This window comes from Natrix helvetica (genome assembly GCF_964273705.1).
Source record: "Natrix helvetica genome assembly, chromosome: 1".
Lineage (NCBI taxonomy): Eukaryota > Metazoa > Chordata > Lepidosauria > Squamata > Natricidae > Natrix > Natrix helvetica.
Window position 1 is genome coordinate 332,513,204 of NC_138548.1, and position 20,716 is coordinate 332,533,919.

General features: G+C 41.9%; 1 protein-coding gene across 7 annotated transcripts in view; it reads left to right on the forward strand.

Annotated features, from left to right (window-relative positions):
- Positions 1–20,716, forward strand: part of MAGI1 (membrane associated guanylate kinase, WW and PDZ domain containing 1) — a 538,606-nt gene that overhangs the window by 391,090 nt on the left and 126,800 nt on the right. For all 7 annotated transcript variants that reach the window (XM_081934092.1, XM_081934093.1, XM_081934095.1 and 4 more), the window contains exons 3-5: positions 369–488; positions 14,470–14,673; positions 19,080–19,290. In XM_081934092.1, the coding sequence (XP_081790218.1) occupies positions 369–488; positions 14,470–14,673; positions 19,080–19,290 (535 nt within the window). The remainder of the gene's footprint in view (positions 1–368; positions 489–14,469; positions 14,674–19,079; positions 19,291–20,716) is intronic.

Consider the following 20,716-nt stretch of genomic DNA (forward strand, 5'->3'; position numbering starts at 1 on the left):
AAAGAACTTTGTGTAAATAATTTCTAGAGGAAAAATTCTTCTCCTCTCCCCTCCCCTCCTCTCCCCTCCTCTCTGCTGGGCTCCGCTCCCCTATTCTGCCTTCTGCTCTCCTCTTCCCCCCTTTCTTCTCTCCTTTGACAAGCAGCGAGAAGAGCAAATGAAATAGTGATAGGTATCCATACTTGGGCACAGAGGTGCTGGTTTAAACTCTCTATTGGCTTCTCTACATTGACTTTTTCCACAGAAGATCTCACCTGGTCACACTACTGGTTCCCTCAGCATTATCATAATGTAATATTTATTTATTTCCAAAAGTACTCTTGTAACATCAGTACTCACCTTGTTCTTTCCGTTTTTTCTTTACCTAGGCACCACACGTCCTCCAAGAGAAGGAGAAGTGCCTGGTGTGGACTATAACTTTCTAAGCGTACAAGAATTTCTTGAACTTGAAAAAAGCGGAACTCTTCTTGAAGTAGGAACCTATGAAGGTATGCTCTGAGACACCTGAATGTTGAAAGGAGCGTTCTTAAAGCGTCTTGGGAAATTTTAAGATTGCATTGTGACACTCCTGAGTAATACGTGTATTATTTCATTTAATAATTTCTAATGTACAGTTTGGGTTGCTTTATTTACCATCCCTTCCTCCTTTTGTAACACCTCCTTGTTTTCCCTTTCTTTTCTCCCTCCCTCCCTTCTCTACTTTCTTCCTTCTCCTCTCCTTTCCCCTTCCTTCTTCCCTTGCCTTTCTCCTACTCCTGCTCTTCTTCTTCCCCTTCCTACCCTCTCTTCTTCCCTTTCTCTCCTTTCCATCCTCCTCTCCTTACCTCTTTCTTCTTTCTAGGGGGAAAAAATCTTATCTGTGTAAGTAGATCTCTAACATAAAAATCAGCAATAGAAAGAATCCATTAGAGTTTAACATTCTGTATTAAAACTAGTTGCCTGCAAAATATATAGCTGCATATTTTCCTACTGTATATTGGTGAACTTTATGTCCAATGTATACGGGTAATCTTTGGCTTATAACAGTTCATTTAGTGACTGTTCAAGGTTACAATAACATTGAAAAGGTCACTTATTATTTTTTTTTGACACGTTTTTCGACCATTGCAGTATCTTTCATGGTCACGTGAATAAAATCCAGATGCTTGGCAACTGACTCATATTTATGACATTGGCAATGTCCTGGAGTCATGTGATCACCTTTTGTGACCTTCTTACCAGCAAAATCAATGGGGAGACGAGATATGCTTAACAACCGTGTTACTAACTTAACAGCTGCAGTGATTCACTAAACAACTGTGGCACGAAAGGTTGTAAAAAGGGGGTAAAATTCACCTAACAAGTGATTCATTTGGCAACAAAAAATTGGGGCTCAATTATAATTATAATTACAACTTAATTATGGTCATAAGTTGAGGATTATCTGTATACAATAGCCATAGAGTCGGGTTGGTGGACTGGCATTGGTTCCGTGGAATGCCAGAAACTGGGGCGCACAAACAAGCGAAGCCCCATCCATGGGATGCAAGCAGTATGTGAAACCACACGCCCTCCAGTTCATGGAAAAACCTCCCTTCACAGAACCAGTCCCTGGTGCTCAAAAGGTTGGGGGCCACTGCCATAGAGTGTTTGGTAGCTTTTTGTAAATTTATTTTCTGGGGCGGGGGAACCATTCAGGAAGCATATAAGTACATGACGTGAAGCAGTTTTACTTTGCTCCACCTATTTCTAAAAACCACATTCCCTCATTGTATTAGAGAAAGTATGTTTGAGGCTACAGAGGCTGATGGAGTTGCCAGAAATGGCTAAATTGACTATTTTGATTAAAGAAAAGAATATAAGTACCTTTGCTGCCACATGGAAACTGCTTCTGAACTTTGTGCTTGATGTGGGGGAAAAAACAAAACTTCGATTTTGGGTTTTACTGATTAAATTGATACGTGTTTATAGAAATGGCTAATTTATATTACTATGGAAAAGTAAAAAGTTGTGGTTTGATATTAATGCTTTATTTTACTGCAACAAAGGGAGTCGGAAGTCAAATCCTTTTTTTCCCTTTTTTCCCCCCTCCTCTTTCCCCCCACTGTCTTCCTATTTACTTTTGTATTTTGTGTCTTATTTTATAACCTAATTAAAAAAAATTAAAAAAGAAAAATACGTTGGAGAGGGCAGAAATATTCATGATTTAAGTAGTCCTTGAATCAATTGTTTAATGACAGTTCCAAGTTACAATAGCACTGAAAAAAATGTCTTATGTCGAGTTCTCACACTTATGACCGTTGCAGCATCCCCATAGTCACGTGGTCAGATTTTGGGTGCTTGCCAACCGGTGTGTATTTATAACGGTTGCAAGTCCTGGGATTGTCATTTGCAACCTTCCTAGAGAGGTTCTGGCCAGCAAAGCCAATGGGGAAAGTCAGTTGCATGATTCACTTAAAAACCTAAGTGATTTGCTGAAACACCATGGCAAAAAAAGTTTGCAAAATGGGGCACAACTCGTTTAACAATCGCCTTGTTTAGCAGTGGAAATTTTGGGCTCAGTTGTGGTCAAAAGTCAACGACTAACTGTAATATTGAGGTTTATTTCAGCCTACACCCTAACGTATGCTGTAGCTAACAATTACTTATTGCTTCCTGTAATTTCTTTATTTGATAAACAAATATATATTTGTTTTCGTAGATTTTCACGGGTGTAGGTATGCTGGTTTTGTTGTATTCGGGTCTTTTCCCGTGTAAGGTTGAGATTGTCTTTGCAACGTTTCGGCAGGATCTCACCTGCCATCCTCAAGCGTGGGTTCAAAATGTGGGCTTAAAATGGGAACGGAGCTGCCGTATTTGTGTTACAACCCCTGGTATGCCTAAATATGGGAGGAAGGTCACTACTCCCTCTTTCTGTCCTTCGGCTCATCACAGAAGACCATGCAGGCAGAAAACCATATTTTTATTTTTAATGTTGCCTTTTTTTTATATTTGTGTTGTATTTATAGTGTTTATTTATCAGTACAAATACAACACACACACACACACACACACACACACACACATATATTTGTTTTCGTAGATTTTCACGGGTGTAGGTATGCTGGTTTTGTTGTATTCGGGTCTTTACACGAAAACATTATATATATTTTTATATATATATATATATATATATATATATATATATATATATATATATATATATATATATATATATATATATATATATATATATATATATATATATATATATATATATATATATATATATATATATATATATATATATATATATATATATATATATATATATATATGGTTATTTTGTATTGTTCCCCCCACCCCCACCCTCTACTCTCAAGTTTACTTAACTTTCTTTTTAAACTGACAAAGCTGACAAAGATTTTGCTAGTTTGAAATTTTAGAAACAATAGCAAATCATTCTTATAATAACAAATATAAAGGCATTCTGCAAAGGCTTTCTAAATAAGAGGGTGCTATGCCAAACCAGCCACAAAAGGTGATAATTGACACATTTCTGGCTCTCTTGTAGCAATCATCATAAGGCCTTTTCTCAGATTATCAGGAGGATGAATGGCTGCATATTAAAAAGAATTACTGAAATGTTCCATTAAAAAGAAGAAGAGTGGTCATTCTTACAAATTTAAGAACTATTCATCCAGTCTGTTTTCTTGCAGGTTTAATGATAGATCTTTATCATTTACCCCTCTTTTACTGCATACAGAAATTCTTTTCAATCTGACTCCAAATCTTTACAAGTATCTTTTCTTGTTAAGAGTAATATTTAAAAATAAATTAATTCAAATCTTCACTAAAGTGAAGGTCCATGGGGAAAAGAACTATGACACAGGTAGAAATTTCATCTTGCCACTAAAAACAATTGAATCTTTTAACATAATAATATAATTGGAAGGGATCTTGAAGGACTTCTAGTCCAACCTCTGCTCAAGCAGGAGATTCTATACCCATGATGGAGGTGGCACGCAGAGCCCTGTCTCTGGGCACGTGAGCCGTTGCCCTATCTCAGCTCCACCGTGTATGCGCTCCCCCCCCCCCCCGTGGCCTATTTTTGGTCCCAGGAGGCTGCAGGGAGGCCTGCTAGGTCCAAAATGGGTCACAGGTAGGGTCATGTGCGCATGTGCGGGGGGGGGGGGGCGGAGAGACACAGGGGGGTTGTGCATGCATGCACAGGGGGGCAGAGCACACAGGGGTGGTCTCCTGTACATATTGCATTATGGGTATGGGCACACGCAAATGCGCTGTTGCGCAAGTGTGCATGCTTTCGGCACATGACAACAAAAAGGTTAGCCATCACTGTCGTATACCATTTCAGACTAATCGTTGTCCAATCTCCTCTTTAAAATCTTCAGTGTTGGAGTACCCATAAGCAAGTCGTTCCACCGATTAATTGCTTTCACTGTCAGGAAAGTTGTCCTTACTTTTAGGTTGATTCTCTCCTTGATTATTTTCCGTCCATTGCTTCTTGTTCTGCCTTCAGGTGTTTTGGAGAATAGGTTGACCCTCCTCTTCCTTGTGGCAGCCCTCACATGCTATCATGTTATCTCTAGTCATTATTTTCATTAAAGTAGACATGTAGAGAGCATTAAATAAGAAACCCTGCCACCCGGCCCCATCATAATATGCCTCTATCAAGGCCAGTCATCAGAGCTCTTTTGGAAGTTTCCTGTCTGAGCAGGGGGTTGGACTAGAAGACCTCCAAGGTCCCTTCCAACTCTCTTATTCTGAAACCAGGAGTTTGTGGGCAGACTTTACCATATTGCAGAGGGCAGGAGCCACAGCAGAAAAGGTCCTTTTCCTGGACCCTACCACCTGAAATTCTTTGGCAGAAGGGATCCAAATAGGCCTCTTCCATGGAGCAAATGGGATGGGCTAATCCCATTGAAGTGAGATACAGTAGCTCCTCTGATACCCATGCCATAAACAGCTTTAAAAGGTAACAACCAATACCTTGATTTGGACCTAGAAGGGAACATTACTTTGAGGTCTAATACAATAATTTAGAGGGACATGGTGGCTAGAGGGATGCAGTGGCTCAGTGGCTAAGACACTGAGCTTGTCGATCAGAAGGTCGGCAGTTCAGCGGTTTGAATCCCTAGTGCCATGTAATGGGATGAGCTCCTGTTATTTGTCCCAGCTTCTGCCAACCTAGCAGTTTGAAAGCACGTAAAAAATGCAAGTAGAAAAATAGAGACCACTTTGGTGGGAAGGTAAAAGTGCTCCGTGCGCCTTTGGCGTTGAGTCATGCTGACCACATGACCACGGAGACTGTCTTTGGACAGTGCTGGCTCTTCGGCTTAGAAACGGAGATGAGCACCGCCCCCTAGAGCCAGTAACGTCTAGCACGCAAGTGCGGGGGAACCTTTACCTTTACAATAATTTAAAAATATAAATTAGCAGTATTGAGATAACCTTAGGGCAGTGATGGCGAACCTATGGCACGTGTGCCATTTGTCAGGGCACGCGAGGCGCTGCTCTGTTAGCTGGCCAGCGCGCATGCGCGCGCTGGCCAGCTGAGTTCACCTTTTTAAAGCCTTTTTTTTGCCTTCCCCAGGCTCCACAGGCGTTATAGGAGCCTGGGGAGGGCGAAAAGAGCCTCCCCCGCGCCCCCCGGAGGCCCTCCGGAGGCTTCAGGGACCATCCGGAGGCTTCCCTGACACCTTCGGAGTGCTTAAAACGACCCTCCGAGCAACCCGGAAGTCACTTCCGGTTTGCTTGGAGGATCCTTTTGAGCACTCCAAAGGCTTCAGGGAAGCCTCCGGACGGTCCCTGAAGCCTCCGGAGGGCCTCCGTGGGGGGCGGGGGAGGCTCTTTTCGCCCTCCCCAGGCTCCTATAAAGCCTCTGGAGCCTGGGTAGGGTGAAAAAAGCATGTAAAAATGGGGGGGGTCGCGCGTTGTGCGCGCATGCGCACTGGGGGAGGTCGCACGTTACATTACGCCCGCACACGACCCCCCTGCGCTCCCCCCACTTGTGGCACGCAAGCCAAAAAAGGTTCGCCATCGCTGCCTTAGGGCTTTGTTTAATGAGCTTTTGTTTTATGGCCTTTTACAGGGACCTTTCAATAGGAAGCAATCCTATTAAAAATCTTGTATTTCCTTTGCTTATCTTCTGCTTCTCATCTTTTAAAAAAAATGTCTAACCACGCTTTGCTAGTCACAGAAACGCAAACCACAGTACAAACTTGCCTAATTCTTTGTTTATTTCATTCATTCATTACCATTGATGAGGCAAGGAAGTTTTCCCCTTCGCACATTGTGGGAACCACCACATTATTAATTAAGTGTGTTTTGAACGTTGTATTTTTTTTACAAATCACTAAATTACGGTGGCTGCATAAATTCACCACCAAATGCAAAAGGTTATGTGAACACGATCCTGGCTTAGGTGAAGATTATGATGATTAGACAACCATTGATTGGAATTACATGTACACCTCCCCCCCTTTTCTTGTGGCTCCCCAAATCGTTTGTAAAATTGTGATGCGTTTCCTTCAGGTTTCCTTCTCCTTCCCACCACCCCCTCATTCCTTCCCTTCGCTTTCAATGAATAGCATGCAGACTAGAGGTTGATTTGTTCTATATAAGCTTTGCTGTGACTGCTCTCATTACTTGCAGTGGGTGTGTTGTGCTAAATCATAGGGTAGGGATTGCGTTTCTTGAGTTGATGACTGAAGTAATTTACATCATTAGGAGGTAAAAGCACAAATGGGGTGCAATTGAAGAGCTCCGGAAATCGGGATAAGGTTTTTTTTTAAAAAAATTAAAAATCAACATACACCCAAGACCACTACATCAGATCAGTATAAACATTTCCAAATATTAATGTAGCAAGCTACTGCAGTTAAGAGAATGCCCATGATTCAATAATGACAGGCAATATTTCATAGTTAATTTGAAGCTGGCATACCCGGTTTTATAGGGACGTGGTGGCTCAGTGGCTAAGACTCTGAGGTTGTCGATCAGAAAGGTCAGCAGTTCGGCGGTTCGAATCCCTAGTGCCGCGTAACGGAGTGAGCTCCCCTTACTTGTCTCAGCTCCTGCCACCCAGCAGTTCGAAAGCATGTAAAACTGCAAGTAGAAAAATAAGGACCACCTTTGGTGGGAAGGTAACAGCGTTCTGTACGCCTTCGGCATTTAGTCATGCCGGCCACATGATTCATGAAGAAGTCTTCGGACAGTGCTGGCTCTTCGGCTTTGAAACGGATATGAGCACTGCCCCCTAGAGTTGGGAACCACTAGCACATATGCATGAGGAGAACCTTTATCTTTACTTTTACCCGGTTTTATAACTTCTCTTACAGATATGCAGATGGATGGTTTCAGGCTTTACCTTTATATACCTTTATATTCAGGGGGAAATTGAATTAACAGGAAGCCTTTGTAAAGGTTATCAGTGAATTATTTGTTTCTACTTGTGGTCTAAAACTTATGTAGCCCTGTGAAATGTCTCACAACTGTCTTGGCATTTGTTGCTCCACATTGTGGGAAAACCAAATGTAACCTTTAATTACAATCAGTGACTAAAACCAGGTGTAAATGACATTTTCAAAAGGACAGTGTGATTTTACTGTAATTCTTAGAAAAGGGTTATAGGTAGAAAGTAGAATATTTAAAAAAAAACCTTTCTGTACAAGAAAATGAAATTGGTGGGAAATTATCTGTAAACTTAAAAGTTTGAGGTGCTGTGCATAGTGTCTTAATATCTGGCCTAATATGCTTTTAATTGTCTACTGTGTTGAATGAGATAGAAAAATGTAGTGTGTATGTCGGTGTGTGTCGGGGTAGTTTAAAATAGTAACTAAATTGTTGGACTGAGATTAGGAAGATCCAGGTTCAAATTCCCATTCACATTGTGATTTTAAGCCATTCACAACTTCTCAGGTTAACTTATTGTATGCAGATCAGTTATATTGCCTTGCATCCCTCTTAAGACAAGCAGGAAATAGATGTCATGGTAACGGAGCTGGTCCTAGATCGGAGATTATGGATTATAAGTGACAGCCCAAACTCCATCTGCTGTTGAATTTTACCATGAAGATTGTGGTGGTTTTATGTCCCGGTTGTCTCCAGTCCAAGGCAAAGAAAGGAAATCTGAAGACTTAAAGCTGTCCATCAGGGATGAACCTCTTGCCTACACAACTGCCACAGGTCACAGATCACAATCTTCTCCACCCAACCCAGACTCAAGAACTTAGAGAACTTAGAACAATGACTAGTTTCCACATAAAAGTGACGATACTCTGTTTTGAACACTAAACAAGCAGGAGTTGTTCTGCAGCCTTGTTAAATTAAGTGGGAGATGAAACTAGAGCAGAACATGAATGATTGCACTAGTTTATGGAATGCCACCATAGCAAGATTGTCAGCTGTTGTTTCGTCTACATAACTGGAGACTTTTATAAAACAACTTTTAAGGGAAGTAGCGTTCCAAGGGCAGGGTGGTGATGTTGGGGCCACCAGCGGTCTGCAGAGCTCGCAGCAGATTTGGACAGTGAGGAGGTTGGGGAGGATCATGGGCCAGTCCTGGAGTCTGGGGAAGGCTCTGATGAGGGCTCTGTGTCGGAGGCAGAGGGGGGGGCAGAGCCGTATGCCAGTTATCAGCTACCTTCAGAGTCAGACATCAGTGAGGCAGACAAACAGCTGGAGCCTGTTCCCATTTGCGCATGCACAGTTTCCACAGATGCAGGGAACAGCTAAAGAACAGGGGTCGACTTGGGAGTAAGGCCACAGGTGGACAATGAATGGCCCCTCCCAGAGGAAATAAAAGAGGAGAGAAAGGGGAATGGAGTTTGCAGGAGACAATTAGTTCACTTAATTGGTTCATGACTCTCCGAGACTCCTTGCCAAGTTTCGCAGATACTGGCCTGGCAGCTCTCCAACCCAGATAAGGTCTGTGACTGTAAATCCTCTCTTGGAAGACTTTGCTGGATGTGAATGAGCACAGCAAATTATATAAAAGGTTTTTTTTTGTTGGGACCAGGAGTTTGCTTCATTCTCTTGGAAAGCCTCGGTCAGAACAGGTGGGAACAGGTAATAGGGAGGTGCTACTGAAGACAAGGAGGATAATTGGAGAGTGGATGACATGTGTGGAGTTGAGTCTAACAGATAGCTGAATATATTATTGGCAGTTCACTCCCTATCTTTCCTTCTATCCAGGACATAGCACATAAGGGATGCATGAGCCTGGAGGATTGTCTGGGACGCTACACATCCTCTTCACGTCCTGTTTTCTTTGTTACCTTCCTGGAGGAGGCTTCGTGGTATCTGATTCAGTCATCCAAATTCAATCACAGTTTTGTTCCATACAGCATACCAATCTTGTTAACTCTCAAGTTTCCTCTTTCCGCTAAGAGATTGGACAACCATTTGTCTGAAATGATATAGGGTTTCCTGCCTGATCAGGGGGGTGGACTAGAAGACCTCCAAGGTCCCTTCAAACTCTGTTATTCTGTCCCGTTCCTGTGTGTGTGTGTGTGTGTGTGTGTGTGTGTGTGTGTGTGTAGCATGAGTATATGTATAACACGCATATATGTGTGTTATGTATGGGTAAGATATATACTTTCTTTTGATAGCAGGCAACAGAATTTCATTTTTAACATGGGCCACTGGGCCCATGTTAACGACAATAAAAGTTATCTAATCAGTTGTTTGCTAAGCATGGAGATGAAGTAGACCATGGTTCCAAGCCCTTGTGGTACTCTTCAGTGGATTGACGTAGCCATTCTGGTGTCAAATGTGCCAGGTATGCCACTGTTAAGGATCGGCAATCTTTTTGGCTGATAGGTACGTTCAAAAATATGAGAACTTGTCATGAGTGTATATACCAAATGGTTTCCAGCTGGACACATGTAATCAGAGAAATATGATTTCTTCAGGAAGGAAGCTGAAAAGGAAACTTCCCCAATCTCTGTACCTTCTACCTCATTCTGGATTTTCTTTGTCCATCTCAGTTGACATGACAGTTTTTGAGGAACAGTGGATTATTCTTCCAAAAAAGTGTACAGTCAAAAAATTTAGCAAACAAATAAACAAATAAATGCCCAGGTTTTTTCCTTTCTTTTTTGCAATTAAAGTAATTTTTAAAATAAAACATTGAGGGTATTACATCATCATGAAAATTAACAGAAGAAGCAGTGTTGCTTACGGACCCTTTGTTGACTATTTCAACACAACTGCTAGAGAAAGATGGTCTAAACTAAAGAAGTGCTTTCTTTTCCTATTTCTCTCCGCCCCCATCTTTTTCAATCTTCTTCCCCATTCATCATCCTGCTGTCTCTTAACTACCCTGGCATTATATAGAGCATACAAATAAGAGAGGCAGGATGTGCTGTAAGAGCACTCATTATTTCCATTAATGCTTTTACTAGAAGAGGCCATTTCCTCTGTATCAATAATGTATACATGTGCATTTCAAATCCAAAATGAAGAAGGAGTTTAAAGGTGCTGCACCTGCACTGAAGCTAAAGCCTTTATGTTCATTAGAACTGATTTATGCAAGGCCTTTGAAAAGGAATCACTCTATGGAGCAATTTTCCTCTGCTTCAGTCTCCTCCAGAAGCGGATTATATTAGATGTAAATCAGGGTATGGGTGAGAGAAAGTTCATTCTGTTGAAGACTTAAATGGACTTTCCCATCTCACTGGTCCAGAGAGGTTTAGAAAGTAGCATCCTGTTAATGATCTAGTCTAGTTTCTAGAAGTATTTGTATAACAGAATAACAGAGTTGGAAGGGATCTTGGAGGTCTTCTAGTCCAACCCGCTGCTCAGGCAGGAAACCCTATACAATTTCAGACAAATGGTTGTCCTGTGTTAAAAACCTCCAGTGTTACAATACCTACAACTTATGGAGGCAAGTTGTTCTACTGATTAATTATTCTGTCAGGAAATTTCTCCTTAGTTCTAAGTTGATTAGCTTCCATTCATTGCTTCTCGTCCTGCCTTCAGGTGCAGGGGTGAAATTCAGCAGGTTCTGGAGAACCGGTAGCGGAAATTTTGAGTAGTCTGGAGAACCGGCAAATACTACCTCTGATTGGCCCAAAGTTGGACGGGAACGGGGATTTTGCAATATCCTTTCCCTGCCATGCCCACCCAGACATGCCCACATAACCGGTAGTAAAAAAAATTGAATTTCACCACTGTTCAGGTTGCTTTTGAGAAGAGCTTGACTCCTCCTTTGTGGCAAACCCTGAGATATTGGAAGACTGCTATCATGTCTCCCCTAGTCCTTCTTTTCCATAAACTAGACATATAATTCTACTATGGTTCATCTTACTTGTATTTTGATGTTTGACATTTTTTAAATTAATAAATTGATGTTGGGCTAGATTGCAGAGTTAAGGCTTGGCTCTTAGGTAAAACTTGATCATTCCTGGATTTTATTCTATAAAATAAACCTAGCATATTTGCTGTGCACTGAACATCGTTGCATAAACTGGAAGGATGGCTTGGTATTTCTCAACCACCAGCATCAATCTCCATTTCCCAAGATTTCGGTATTCTCACTGCAACATCCACAAGGCCTCACATAGTGATCCCCAAAATCTCTCCAGATCTGGAACTGGAACAAAAAAAACCTGCCCATTAAAAAGGGTTTGATTTAAGTGAGGGTGTCATAAGTGACATTCGCAGAATGACTGATACCCTGGTGTTTGCAGATATGGCATTTGTTATTCCTTTGTTAACAATGCCTAGGAAATTCAGTTTTCCTGTTTAGGAAAAATTGATCAACTTACATGACTGACTTTACTGAATCCAGGGAAGCATTTAAGTGAGACTCTGCAGTTATTTCAAACAAGAGTGGGCGGCCCATGAGTTTCATGAGATTTCAAATGCTACTCCCTGCACTTTTTTTTTTTTTTGGCAGTCATTTTCTGAATATTTTGAGCAGGAAACAAAGCTGTCAGATAGATTTAACACATCTAAAAAAGTATTATTTTTTTTAAATCCACACCCCGAGGGCTCTCCCACGGAATCTGAGCTATGCCAAGCCCATGGATTTTAACAGTTCCTGGCAGGCACAAAGCTCGACAATTGCAGTGGGATAAATGTATAACATTTTCCTGGTGCCATCCTGAAAATCTCCAAACATATGCTACCGAGACGGGAGATAAAATGACTCTAATGTAGTTGGAAGAGCTTTTCCTGGACAGAGAAGAACAGCTTCCACATTTGACATGGGGTTGTCTAGGAGTAATTTTCTGTTGTTGTTGAAATGAGATGTATCTGAGCTGTCTTTTGATTCTCTTTCAAAAGCTTATCCTTCTAAAGCGGGTGACGTGGTTTTATATTCTAGACACCAGGGGTGTCAAACTCAAGGCTCGGGGGCCGGATCCGGACCATGGAGTGCTTAGATCTGGCACGCCCTGGAAATAGTGAAGGACTAGCCCACAGTGCCTTTTCCCAGCGAAAACGAAGCTCCGTTTTCTCCTGAGCTCCTTTTTTGCTGGCAGAGGGTTGCAGGAGGCCGTCGCAGCTGAAAACGGAGCTCGGGAGTCCATTTTCACTGGCAGAGCACTTAGGACACCACAAGTGTCTGTGACAGGAGTCACATCATGCTGGCCTCTGGCCACACATCCCCTCCCCCCAGGTCAAACACAATCCTGAGGCGGCCCTCAATGAAATCAAGTTTGACACCCCAGTTCTAGTCTGTAGTTGCCATTATTTTTTTAAAATGTTGCTTTAAAAAAATGAAGCTGCCATCTGCTGAGGATATGTATGAAAGGACAAGATCTCAGCCTTCCCTTATTTTTCCAGGTGATGATAGAATTTTGTGAGAAGTTCACTGGCAATATGTTTCAGCATTAATTTAGCGTGCCTTTCTTCGGAGATAACTAATTGAAATTTCTTTTTTCTTCCGTTAGTCGCAGTTGCCTTTTATTTTTTTAGACTTTGTACGTTTGGTGCCCCTAAAAACGCAGTCTTTGTTTCTCCTTTTAAAATAAAAATGGCTAAGTTGCTGCAAAATAAAACAGAAGGCATCTGTTTTAAGTTTTCTAGTTGATGGGAAGTCAGGGAATGCAACTTATTCATACCTGCATAAAAGAATTTAGGCTGCCAGGACTGCATTGTGTCTAGCAGTGACATGCAGTGAGTTTTATGGCAGATGTTGCCCTGACACAGTGGTGGGTTTCAAATTTTTTTAGACTTGTGGACTTCAACTCCCAGAATTCCACAGCCAGGCATGCTCAGTTCCGATTTAAAGCAACATCGTTTTTTTTCTCCTTTGCGAAAGAAGTTTCCTTCTTTCTTTTTCTTTTTCTTCTCCCTTTCCCTCCTTCCTCCCTCTCTTCCTCCCTCTCTCAAACACACACACACACACACACAGAGAAGTTGGATTGGACTATCCTACCCCCTTCCCTCTCTCTCACTCACTCTCTCTCAAACACACACACAGACACACACACACAAAGTTGGATTGAAGGGAAGAGCACCAGCGAGGAGACCACAGGAGGAGGCAGGAAGCCAGTCAAAGAGCCATACTGGATCACCCACACTTTCCCCCAGCCCCGGAAGGATCCAGCCCAACTTCACTGATTACAGGTTTGAAAAGGCAACGTGGCTCTGCCTGCAATCAAACTACACCCCAGGGAGAGCACAAGCAAGCCAGAGTCCTTTTCTCCAGCCTTTGCCCAAAGCCCCACACCAGGAGGATGAAGTTTAAATTCCTCCCCCTCCCTCTGACCCACATGTACCTTTTCCAGCTGTTTCAGAGAGGATTTCAACTCTGCTCTTGCCTCGGGTCCTCTGAAGAAGCCCCACCCAAATGAGTGCCCTCTACTATGAGGCAGGAGAACTGCGTCAGGAATTTTTAAGCTTTTAACCCTTGCGTAACTCTGCTTGATCATAAAACGCCTAAAGTCAGACTAGATGAGGCATGCAGTTCTCCTGCCTCATGGTGGAGGGTGCTTTTTAGAGGCTTTTTTAAACAGTTAAGCAGAGTCATCCACGGTGAGGCAGCAACTAGCTCAGCCTGACCTCAGCTCTGGCCTTTTTCCTTTTACATTTTTGTTCTTTTCATGATGACAGTGGTGAGGCTGTGCCTCCCCTGCCTCCCCTGACTGCACGTCACTGGTGGCTAGCATTTCGAAGATTTCCCTGATATGGTAAATAAATAATAATAAGGGGAAATGCCTCCTGTTGCAGCTGGTGAAGGGGAGAGAAGGAAAACTTTGAATGGGATAACATATTTTTAAAAAACTTGCAAATTTAAAACGAGAGCCCCTTTGAGATTCCTACTGGCTTTCCTTAATAATCTAGTTGTTCTTCCAAGGCCTTGGTTTGACATGGATGGGGCCTATTGGTAGTTGTGGTTTTTTTATTCTACATAGAGTGGCAGGATTCTTTTCTTTTCTTTATGAACTTATATTGTGAGCCTCCTCCGTCAGCTGGGATTGGGTGGTGCCTAAATTGAATCAAATAAATAAATAAATAAAAAGTGTTTCTATTTCCTAGGTAACTATTATGGAACACCCAAACCTCCCAGCCAATCCCTCGGTGGGAAAGTGAATAATGCTGATGCTTTGCAAAATCTCCCCTCAAGTTCCAAGCAGACGACTCCCAAACGAACCAAGTCCTACAATGATATGCAAAATGCTGGTTTAGTACATGCAGAGAATGAAGAGGATGACATCCCTGAAATGAACAGTAGCTTTACAGGTAAATCAATTCATTCGCATTCATTCTCTCTCTCTCTCTCTCTCTCTCTCTCTCTCTCTCTTTCTCTTTCTCTTTCTCTTTCTCTCTCTCCCCCTCTCTTTCTCCCACCTGATTAATTGGAAGATCAGGAGAATCATGATACACATAAATCAGTATTTTTCCCTGGGATTGATGCATTCTGTTAACAGTAAGATTTCTTTTCTAACTTCAAATTTAAGATGTGCATTGCAGCTTTTAAGAGAGTCATCAGAGCAATTCTGAGGGGAAAAAAATCTATTAATTTTTGAATTTAAACTGTCAGATGGGGTCATCAAAGCCTATTGCACTGGTTGGAATTTGGCTCCCAAGCAATAACCCTGTGCATTTCTTACTTAATAGTATGTTATTTAATACATTAGGTTGGTGTTTATCATCCTTGGTGTCTTTAAGACATGTACATTTCAACTCAGAATTCCACAGAATTCCCCAGCCAACGTTGCTGGGGAATGAGAGTAATTGCATTACTGCAATTAGACAAGCATCAGAGTAATGTATTAAGTGTAATGTGTGGTAAGACACATAAGACAACAACATTGACAGATTGAAAAAGATAGTTGCTACTAACAACAATTCTTTTTGTAAAAAAAAAAAATCACCTGATGGAGCAGAGTTGGAACGTCTACATCCTATTTCAAAGAGGACAGCTTCTTAGGAAAAACTCAATAGATGGATAAAAATGCCAAATCCAGGCTAAACATCTGGCTGACTATACAACCAACTATTGTAATCACAATAATCATCATCACAATAACAGTAAATGGGCCAAATAATAATAAAAGACCAAATGAAGAATAGAAAAGAGACTTGTCAAGGCAAAGTGTTACATGGCCAGTGCATAAAACCAGATTATGTACTGCAGGCAAAGCAGATTAAAACAAAACCTGACAATGGCTAAAAGCAGGAAAATTGAAGAAAGAGACACAGGTGCTGATTCTGGCTGAACAAGACCAAGCCCTGAGAACAAATGCACACAAAGCAAGAATTGAGAAAAGGGCAACAGACAGCAAACGCCGGCTCTTCAAAGACGCTGAAGAAGCTATGGACCACCTGGCTACTTGCTGCAAGATCACACAGATGGACTATAAACAACAGAATGTCAAAGTAGCAACAATGGTGCATTGCTTGTAAACAAGAACTGTTGGGACCACAAACTAGACAGACTACACAAAGGCCTCGGCTTGCGACTGATCACTTAGCAACCGTTTGAAGTTACTGCTGACCTCTTTGAAGTACTTACAACTTGGTTCAAAGTTCCCACCGCTAGCTCTCTTCCCCCATAGTCACATATCCTCCAAATGTCAGGAGGCGCAGGGCCGGCCTGGAAACAGCAGAGGCCTGCGGTGCCTCTGCTGGCGAAAATGGTGCTCAGTGGGGCAGGGCTCTCCAGACTCCATTTCCGCTAGCAGAAGGTTGCAAGAGGCCATGCAGGCTGAAAACAGGACACAGGGGACCCCGGACCGCCCCCCGCCCCCCAAATTCCGTTTTCACTGGCAGAGGGATATTAAAATAAACTAAAAACAAAACAAAAGGAGAAATGTTCCCCCTTTTGCATTTGAGCATGCAAGAAGGGACAGGAAAGGAGAAAGGCAAAGAGGAAAGCCAAAGAAAAATAAGGAAAGATGGGAAGGAAGAAGGAAGGAGAATGAAGAGGGAAGGAAGGAGATTATAATGAGAGGGGGGGGGGGGGTCTCAGGGAAGTCCTGCCTTAGCACTTGACCACCACAGGTGCCCCAGACACAAGTGCCATGTCATGCCTACCATGGCCACGCCCATCCCTGGGCACACTCACCATGGCCACCACACCACCACCCCCGGCCCTCCGAGGTCAAACTCAACCCAGATGCGGCCCTCAATGAAATTGAGTTTGACACCCCCTAGATTGTGCTGATGATAATGAAAATATACATATTTTGATCAGAAGATATGGCATTAAGAGTTTAGTACATGATTGTAACTACCTAGAGTGTGGCCAGTAATAATTTTTTTTTTTTGCAGAATTCAATTCCACACTCTGATGTGATTGCATTCAACCTAAATATCCCCATTTCTCAGCATTTTGGGTTGACCCTGATTTTTAGTATTATGACTTCTCCATGTCATATAAGTAGTCCTCAACTTATAACCATTTGTTTAGTGAAAGTTTGAAATTACAACAACACTGAAAAAAGTGACTTATGCAAACTTACAACCATTGCAGCATCCCCATGATCAAAATTTGGGCATTTGATAACTGGCATGTCCTGGGGTCACGTGAACACCATTTGTAACCTTCCCAGTTGGCCTTTGACAAGCAGAGTCAATAAGAGAAACCAGATTCACTGCATGATTTACTTAACAACTGCAATGATTAATGTAACAACCATAGGAAAAAATGGGGTAAAATGGGTCAAAATTCACCGAACAATTGCCTTGCTTAGCAACGGACATTTTGGGCTCTATTGTGGTCCTGAGTCAAGTATTATCTGTACTTATTTTTGTACACTTTACTTTCTCTGAGTTTTTTTCCCCCTAAAGTTTCAGAAATCCAATCAGAAATATTATACTTAGGACAGTGTCCTTCTTCCCTCGCCCACACAGAACACGCTCCGGAACAATACTACTTTAATAGGATTTATTGCACAGACAGACAGACAGATCCTTGGCAGTAAACCACCACGACAAGGCTCACAGACACGAGACACGATAGCAGCTATCCAGCATGCTACGTTTCCAAGACCGAACTTCTTGAATAATTCCTTTGTTGACTTCTGCAAAGGGCGTATGCTCAGTCAATCCTTTTATAGACTGAAGGGGAGTCTACTTATCAGCAGCTGAGAGCCCTTACCGCCAATAACTGCGCCCTTGCTCCCTGCCTCTGTGGGCGTGGCAGTAACGAGCATCCAAGAACTCCCTGCTGATATCTGAGTCACTGTCCCGTGACTCCTCCCCACTGCTCCAAGGTATGGCATCAGGAGCCCCCCTCCTTTGGCTCTCACCGCTGCTCCATGCCTCAGGTGCCTCCTGATGGCCGACCAGACTCTCCGATCCCTGCTCAGAGTCAGAACCTTGCCCAAGGTCCTCCTCATTCTCCAGAGCTGACTCATAGGGACCCTCACTCTTGGAGTCTGGTGGCAGCTGCAACGGCTCCTGCTGGGCCACAACAGACAGTTAGATCAACTCTTGATCATTTGAGTTCCATTCTGTTTTCTCTGTCTTTTCCAGGCTACAATGTTATGTTTTCTGCTTTCTAGTAATTGTTCTTTTACTTATTTGTTCAGCCATTTAGAAGTATGTATCAGTTTCTTATTTATTCCCTACTAAGTCAGAGTCCGTGAACATGTATTTAAAGTATAGGAATTTTGGGGATCTGTGTGTAAATCTCAGTATGGATTTTTATATTGACATTGTCTTTGTTATTTTAAGACTTATTTTCCAATTTTGAAAGATCTTTTTGAAATGTATGTGTGTGTGTGTGTTACTGTCCATAAACAATGTACGTCCCTCTTAGTTATTTGCTCGTTAATGCCAGATCATTGGTGATAATTTGATTCTAAAAAAAAGAAAAGAAACTGATCTGTCCCTCATTCAGTCCAGTGTGATCTTGAGCCCCTTGAAAAGGTCGAAAACTCTGTATCACTGCATGACAATATCAGACACACTCTGAATTAGTTAGTGGAGTGTCTAAACCAGGGGTGTCAAACTCACGTTGTCAGGGCAGTGTCCTGTGACTAATCGGGAATTTTTTTCTCCTGCGCTACACCATGTGTGGGTGTGGCCAGCATGTGACACATCTGGCCTGCGGGCTGAGAGCCCTGGTCTAAACCTTTATTTAAAGGTTTTAAGGTTTAAAGTCTGTATTTTAAATTTTTAGGGGTGAGTTTTTAGGTTGTTTTTAATTTTTATCACTTTGTACAGCCTATTGTTTAATTCGATTTTACGGGAATTTAAGGGTATTTATTTTTGTATACGGTTTTTTATTGAGATGTCTGTACACCGCCCCGAGTCCCTTCGGGGAGAGGGGGCGGTCTATAAATCTAACAAAACTTAAACTTAAACTTAAACCAAGTAAGGATGGGAAACAAAAAATGTGGCTTTACAAATAATGAGCCACGAAGTGCAGTACTCCAGGCTACTTCTATTGATGGCCAGCTGCCTGCAATCTGGCAGTTCAAATCTCACTAGGCTCAAGGTAGACTCAGCCTTCCACCCTTCCCAGGTGGCTAAAATGAGGACCCAGATCATTGGGGGCAATTATGTTGACTCTGTAAAGCACTTAGAGAGGACTGTAAAAGAACTGTGAAGCAGTATATAAGTCTAATTGCTATTGCTATTCCAATTAATAATCTCTTTTATTTTTTTTAATAATTTTGTGTGATGTTCCTCTACAGCAGACTCCGGTGAACAAGACGAGCACAATATACACAGTATAAGAGATGCAGCTCTTCCATCTCTGAATAATAGCATCACCACTGTTCCCACCACGGAACCATCTGAGAAGCTCCCTCAATACCTACCTCCTTGTGCGGAGGAAAACTTGGGTCCTCTGCCTGAAAACTGGGAGATGGCTTATACAGAGAATGGAGAAGTCTACTTTATAGAGTAAAGTGTATTTTCATTTCTTTTTTGACCTTTAGGTTCCGTAAATCTCTTTGGGTTTTGTCTATGGAGATTATCAGTCATCCAGGTCATGGTTGTCCCAAAGGTCAACTGGGCATTCTGGCTTCTTGCTGAAGAGCTGAAGAAACTTCTTGGATGAGAAGCAAAACCACCTTCAAAGAAAAACCAGAAAGTCCAGTTCCCTCTTGAAAAAGCAGCTTTGGGACTCTGAACATGGAGAGGAATTCAGGAGAAGGGTTGAAAGTTCATTCATTTCTGAAGACATAAACTGTGTTCTTTTATCTGGCTCAACTTTGTAAATTCTTAGTCTTGTAAGAGGTCCCCATCTCAAGCTTTGAAATTATAATAATCAGAATAGAGCTTGAACGGCCCTTAGAGATCTTCTAGTCCAACCTCCTGCTCAGTCAAGAGATCCTATACCATTTCAGGCAGGTGGCTGTCCAGACTTTTCTTAAAAACTTCCAATGATGAAGGACTCACAACTTCTGAAGGCAAGGTGTTCCACTGCTCCACTTAATTATCCTCACTGTTAGGAAACGTCTTCTTAATTCCAGGTTGCTTCTCTCCTTGATTAGTTTCTACCCATTGTTTCTTATCTTGCCTTCTGGTGCTTTGGAAAGTAAGTTGACCCCCCCTCTTCTTTGTGGCAGCTCCTCAAATACTGAAATACTGCTATCATATCAACCCTAGTCCCTCTTTTCTTTAGACTTAGCCATACCCAATTCCTGCAACTGTTCCTTATATGTTTTAGTTTCTAGGCCTTGTAATGATCTTAGTTGCTGGTTGGTTTGCTTTTTGAGAGAAGATTACTGGTATATAAGGAAAGAGAATAAAAAAGGAACAATTTGACAATGTCCTGGGTGAATTGATGACGTTTACACAGGCTGGGACCAGGCTGATCTTCCGTGATAACAGATCTTCTATTGATTTTTGCATTGTAATTAATCTAGTAGCCCTTGCTCCCCTGAGTAAGTACCATAGTGTGCTACTTTTCAACTTTGGAGGCCACTCCCAAATGGAATAATATACTTTCTGTTACAGGCAAGATAAACTAAGCTTGTGATAATGACTAAGGCAAGATTGCTTGTTCCTTGTATGATGGCTATTTGGAAGTGCAACCACCAAGTAGCCTAGGTCTCATGGCTAAGTGATTCATCCAGACTGTGTGTTTCTCAGTTCATCAGTTTCAGGGGTAGACATAAAAGCCTTTGGATCTTGTATTCAGCAATTAATAATAGGGTATCAATTCATAAATACAATGTACTGAATCCAGTAAGGTTGGTTTCAAGTAAATGCACGTAAGAGTTATTCATGTAGTGACATTTCTTCATGTAATGATGATGCTAAACATTTCATTGCATAGCATTCTGGCTGCTGATAGAATAAATTAGAAGCTAAATTCTTACTG